General features: G+C 45.6%; 1 protein-coding gene across 2 annotated transcripts; it reads left to right on the plus strand.

Annotated features, from left to right (window-relative positions):
- The first annotated feature begins 1477 nt into the window (after positions 1-1477).
- LOC119118010 (ADP-ribosylation factor 6-like) lies at positions 1478-3763 on the plus strand. 2 transcript variants are annotated; one of them, XM_037244700.1, is made up of 2 exons: positions 1478-1650; positions 1772-3763. In XM_037244700.1, exon 2 carries the CDS (start codon positions 2207-2209, stop codon positions 2732-2734), a length of 528 nt encoding a protein of 175 aa, XP_037100595.1. In that variant the 5' UTR covers positions 1478-1650; positions 1772-2206; the 3' UTR covers positions 2735-3763. The 2 variants fall into 2 exon arrangements, with proteins under 2 accessions (XP_037100595.1, XP_037100597.1); XM_037244702.1 differs by having other exon boundaries at positions 1939-3763.
- The last annotated feature ends 2596 nt before the right edge of the window (positions 3764-6359 follow it).

The following is a 6359-nucleotide window of genomic DNA, read 5'->3' on the forward strand; positions in this document are numbered from 1 at the left end:
GGGAGCGCAGGCTCCTGTACCGCCTCCCAGAGGGCAGAAGTTCAAACAAAGAGTGAGCGGGGTGACTCACATCACTCACAATCTTGGTCGCCTTGCGAGTGAGATGGGAGGTGTAAATGTCCTTCAAGGAGGGGAGAGAAGCACCAATAGTCATACTAGCCGTTTTCACAATGCGCTGCAGGGCCTTCAAGTCTTGGTCAGTGCAGCTGCCACCCCAGACAGCAATACAGCTGGAGAGGACGCTCTCAATGGTGCCGCGGTAAAAAGTAGTCATGACGGCCGGAGGAGTCCCCGCTCGCCTGAGTTTCCGAAGGAAGTACAGGCGGCGCTGGGCCTTCTTCGCCAGCGACGCGGTGTTGGTGGACCAGGAGAGATCCTCACTGATGTGCACCCCCAGGAACCTGGCGCTGCTCACTCTCTCCACCACAGCACCGTCGATGGTCAGCGGCGTTGTTGGGTGTTGGGCGTGACCCTTCCGGAAGTCAACGACAATCTCCTTGGTCTTGTCGACGTTCAGCAGGAGGTTGTTGTCCCTGCACCACGCGGTCAGAAGGTCAACCTCCAGCCTGTATTGAGTCTCGTCTCCCTTGGTGATGAGACCCACCAGAGTCGCCTATAGCGTTGAAAGTAAATTGTGTCGTTTAACGCTTTATCTTTGAATTCAGTGGCGTAGCCAGGAATTTTTCCAGTAGGGGCGCGCGCCCACAGGAAAAAAAATCGAACATCACCCACGCCGTTCGCTGATCGCTAAAACAACATCCGGGTCCGGGAGGCAAACGGTGAATGGATAACATCGCGCACATAGAATAGCGCAAGCACATTCGCGCAAGACCGAAAGAAAAAAACGGCATGAAAATGAAGAATCGAAAAAGCTCGATTTTTTTCAACCGGGGCGCAGGGAGTCCTAACCGGGGCGCCGCCCCGGCTTGGCTACGCAGTGTTTGAATTGTCTATATTATGTGTACTATGTGTCCACTCTGCATCCATTGCAGCCTGGTCATCCTGGAAGATGGCTCCTCCCATCTGTGGTCTCTCTCTTCTCAAGGTTTCTCATTTCCCCTCGTAGGAGTTTTGAGTTTTTCCTTGCCCGCCTGGGATTTCAAGATCAGGGGATGTTTGAGAATATTTGTCAATTTTCGCACATGTCCCGAGTGTTGTTAGTCACCTAAATGTTGAACAGAGGCTGAGATGTACCGAAGTCAAATTCCTTGTTTGGCATGCTCAAACATGGCCAATAAGATTCTTGAATCTTGATCTTGAATAAATTGTACTACAAGCGTTGAGCCTGTAATAATGCAAGATATTGTTACAGATATTATGCACCATATTTTTTATTAAGTGCTCAAGGGCTGGTTAAATAATAATAATAAAACACTACACTTGTTTAAAACCAAATGGCACACCCATTTGCAAGCCTTTTGTGCTGAACCTTGTCATATTTCCGAGCTTTCAACGAGCACCTAAAGGCGGCACTGTAGTAAGCTAGTGTCTGAGCGGTGGGGAGGAAGTGGCGCCCGAAGTGGGTCCGCACCTTTTCCGGTAACACAGCACCGCGGGGCCGAAGGGAGAGAGCGAGCGAGAGGGGCGAAGAGAAGCCAGAGAGCGGGGAGAAACGATCAGGGGACTGCGGGGTGGACATTAGCCGCAGAGGTGAGTCGTTTTCACTCCACTTTGATGCGTCGAAACCCAAGGCTCTTTTTTTTTTAAATTTCCGCTTCAAAGTTGTCGTCCCCCGCCCTTTCACCGCTCCCTGGTCTTGTGCCACACACAGGCGGGGGTTAGGGTAAAAGAGAGAAGAAAGTCGGATGAATTAGTGACATTGTCGGCCCTTGTTCCTCTTCATGTCCCGCTGTCGCGGACCGAGGGGGATTTTGAATCCGTTTGTCCGGGAAAAAACAGTAGCAGCTACGCAACCGCCGCGGTGAATTTCGTCGACAGGCCCCGGAGCGAGTGTGGACAACTGGCGGCCGAGGAGGAAGTGAGAAGCCTGGGCTTTGGACTGGGCCTGCCTCGGTGGAAGAAGGCGTCGAGACGTCCGTGGAAATGTTGGTTCTGAAGGGCACAGGTTAGACTGAGGCACCGTCACTGTTACCCTCAAAGGGCTATACACACACCCACTCAGGTCACTCAACACACTGTTGCGTCCGTGAAGCTTTTTTATTTTTTTTTATTACCGTTGTGAAAGTATTTATGCGTGTTGAACACGATGGGGAAAATGCTGTCAAAGATCTTTGGCAACAAGGAGATGAGAATATTGATGCTTGGACTTGACGCCGCGGGCAAGACCACCATCCTGTACAAACTGAAGCTGGGACAGTCGGTCACCACCATCCCCACTGTGGGCTTCAACGTGGAGACGGTCACCTACAAGAACGTCAAGTTCAACGTGTGGGACGTGGGCGGCCAGGATAAGATCCGTCCGCTTTGGCGACATTACTACACGGGCACGCAGGGCTTGATCTTTGTGGTGGACTGCGCCGATCGGGACCGCATTGATGAGGCCCGCCAGGAGCTCCACCGTATCATCAACGACCGTGAGATGCGCGATGCCATCATTCTTATTTTCGCCAACAAGCAGGACCTGGCCGATGCCATGAAGCCCCATGAGATCCAGGAGAAGCTGGGCCTGACCCGCATCCGTGACCGCAACTGGTACGTGCAGCCCTCGTGCGCCACATCTGGCGACGGACTCTACGAAGGCCTCACCTGGCTTACCTCAAACTACAAATCTTAACCCCGCTCGGAGATGACGCCACCTCTAGCAATTATATCCTCCTTTTAATTCCCATTTTTGATCACTCACTTTTAGGATTGTAAAGGGGTGGCAGGGTTTCGGTAAATTTCCAAGTCAAGTTAAGCTCAGAAATTTGGGAAATGCAATTACCGGGGTTCACTGTATTCCAAATTGGAAACTTTCCATGGAAATTAACACACACACACACACACACACACACACACACAAAAAAGACCAAGGGAGAACTTGAAAAACTAAATATGCTCGCAAATCAAGGCACACTGCACTTAAATTTGGTCAGGATTACGCTACCATATATTTCCTCTAATAATGTTAACTAACCTATTTAGAGCCAAACTTAGTTCTCTTTCATTCGCAGATTTTTATATTTATTTGCGTGAACTGGATCTCTCCCCCCGTTCTTTCACTTTATTTTTTTTTCTTTCATGGCACTTAAAATGAGTGTTGTATTCCCATTAATTTCCGAGGAAAGTTTCCATCCCAGAACCTTCTTCCCTAAAACCCCAAATTTATTATTTACTTTGCTTTGCTCTTATTTGCAAATCTACCACGGCGACATTCATGAATCTCGCCACGAGTATTCCGCTACGTATCCAAAGTTTGAGAGTCTTTTGAGGACAGAACGTTTGCCTTTATCAGCAACATTTTCCCGGACATCAACAACAAGTGATTGTACACTTTTTGGACATTGGACATTCACACACTGTGATATGGATCTCTCTATTTTTTTTTTTTTTTTGCTCATTGTCTCACACAGATCTTCCATGTTTGTAGTTTCAGATGCCTTAACACACACAAAAAAGTTTATTTTTTCAGGGAAGGGCTGTTCTCTGCTGCACTTGTTTAGTTTGACTGACCTTTTCGGACCCTGCCAAGTGTTTACCACCTCCATTTTGGTGCTCAAATGATCCATGTTCCTCTGTCATCGTCACGTACTTTTGTTTTAGGCTCTTTTTTTGCTGTGCTGATTTGAAGTAATAAAACAAAAAACCTACATGATTACATCCATACCAGTGCAGAAGTGGCACTTTCTTTTCCCCCTTAGGAAGTGAAAACGTCAGCGTGCTCTGAACCCGTGAATCACTTCCACGCATCGCGCCGTGAATAAATTATGACAAGTGATATTGAGTGGGCCTCTTCTGAAGCGGAAATGAACTCACAGGCGACAAAAAGTTAAACGTCAAACGTGCGTCCAGCGAGGGTAGATCGAGGGAACTTTGACATAAAAGTAATCGCATGTGTCATAAGTAGGAAGTGACACATTTCTCCGACGCAAAAAAAGTTTCAGCGATGGCAAAGTTGACTTACGCTCAGGCTCAATTAAATGTGACTAAAATATTTTATATTGATGTATGTATGGACTTTGTTTTTGCCTTTATTTAAAAATATTACATTCTCAAATGTTTTGTCTAACTTTACAATATGAATCTTTAATGTTCAAGTCTGTTATTTTGTTACTATATGTCTAAAATAGCAGCTGACAATATTTTGTTTTGGTCAATATCGGAGAGATAGTCAGCTTTATGAATTTAAATATGAATGTACTATCAAATGTTATGTTATCTTTTAAATTACAGAATTTCCGCTCTCATGGTGAAAAAAGTGACAGGTGTGAACTCTTGCGAAACCTTTGCTCAGTATCTGGTTCAAACCTAAACAGACAAACAGGTGGAAAAACGTACAAAAAAAAAGTTTGTGTGTGTGTACAAAGATCGTCAGGTCAGGAATTCCTCAACTCTGGGAACGCTGCTCGCTATCTGCCTCGTGCTTGGAAAGGCCTTCAGTGTTTGCTCCGTGCCATGTTTGTTCTCTTAAAGTTTGACCCGCGCTGCCTCACACCACTTTGTAGCACTCGTCGGGAATAAAATGTATTGCCGCTGTTGTTTTTGGACTCCGCGTCAGCTGTAGAGTCTTTCCGAACGACACAAAGGGGGGACTCCGTCGTGCGCCGACCCTCCAAAAGGTCACCAGGCCACACTTTGGACTTTCTATCAGACAATACTCCAATTTGCCACTTCCTCACTTTTGATTATAATCTGGGTTTAGTTCTACTTTCAGTCCCCAGACAGGAAACCATCGAGCAAATTCACTCATTAAATAGTACGATTAGTGCCCCCTCCTCTCGTTGTTGTCTGGAATGTGAGAATTCCCTGTCGCACCCATTTGGTGACAAAAACGGGATGAAAAAAAAAAAGAGGCATCGAGTAATTTACAGCCACAAACTAGATGGCATTGTTTTTATTCACTATGTCCAAAAAATTAAATTCCCTCGTTTCCCCAATTGCCTCTGCCAGTTGCTTAAGAAGCACCACGAGGGAAATACCTTGTCTTTGTTTGCACTTGTCTCCATGGCAACCACGACAAAAGACCCAGCGACAGATGGCTGTGTCACGTCAAGCCTTTTTATTTATTTTCAAGCACAATTGAAACATATTTTGGGACAAATACAATCTACGTGTCTTGACATATGAAGGGATTGACAATAAAGCTGACTTTGACTAAATGTAAAAATAACAATTTGATGGTCATGTGCGTGTTTGCTAGTTTCAGTTTCACATTTTTTCTGGTGCATGGACAAGACCAAAGTCCTCTGTTTAGTGATAAGAGTGCTTGAGCAAGTCCACTCTTACCTCGACATGCACCGTGATCAGCGAGAAGAAATATTCTCCTTTGGTGACATGATGCATGTCAGAAAAGTTGAGTCACTTGCTCGGGGACACAAAGCACGTTTATTGTGTGCATGAATAATGAAGTTGAACTGGTGGAGTTTGGACACGGCCTTCTTTGCTCTCACTTGGCTTGCGAAACTGGCAGCAAGAGGAGTACAAGCGGAGGAGGGTGTGGCCTTAATCCCGCAGCGAGAATGTGAAAGGCGCATCTGGTCCTGCCAGTTTCCACCTGCCGGATTTCACAATTTAAAAGCTTGCGCGCTGACTGCTCTGGTGGGTTCTTGTTCACTTTGAATTCACGGGTGTGTCGGTTGGTGGGTTTGCGCTCAACGTGTGAGAAAAACTGAGCCAGAGTCGCTCTTTGATTAGGCCTGTGGTTTAGTCTACATTCTCGTGGGTGTTTGCACAATCACACATATGTCATTAAGTGAACCTGTGGCAATGTTTAACTTGAAATGTGTGTACGCTCGTCATGTCAATATCTAAACCAAAACAAATTTACACACTTCTTCTAAATTTGCACCACTTTTGCATCACAGTGGAGCGGAAATGCATAACTGGTTGCTCACAGACAGTTTTAGAATTACACAAGGTTTAGTTATTAAATTCCACACTTGATGAATGACCCAAGTATACTGTGTATACAACCAATAAAGTCACATTACCACTGTACGTATGTTCTCTAAATATTAAAATTGTAAGTGTGGGTTAAATAATATGAATACAGTACTGTCGTCTGATTAACTTAAGTATACTGCCCTCTTGTGGTGATACGGGTAAAATCATGTATGAGCATCAGTATATGCCTGGTTAAACAGCCGTTTTGATGCATTTAAAGAAGCATAACCATTAAAATAAAAGTAGCAGCAAAAAGAATACTAGTGTCAAGTTTTGCTAAAGAATGCGCTCCCAACTCCCTCATGACTTCCAGACTG

This window comes from Syngnathus acus, chromosome 24, assembly GCF_901709675.1.
Source record: "Syngnathus acus chromosome 24, fSynAcu1.2, whole genome shotgun sequence".
NCBI classification, from domain to species: domain Eukaryota; kingdom Metazoa; phylum Chordata; class Actinopteri; order Syngnathiformes; family Syngnathidae; genus Syngnathus; species Syngnathus acus.

Coding starts and splice junctions, on each gene's coding strand:
- LOC119118010 (XM_037244700.1), top strand. CDS start 2,207: ATGGGGAAAATGCTGTCAAAGATCTTTGGCAACAAGGAGATGAGAATA.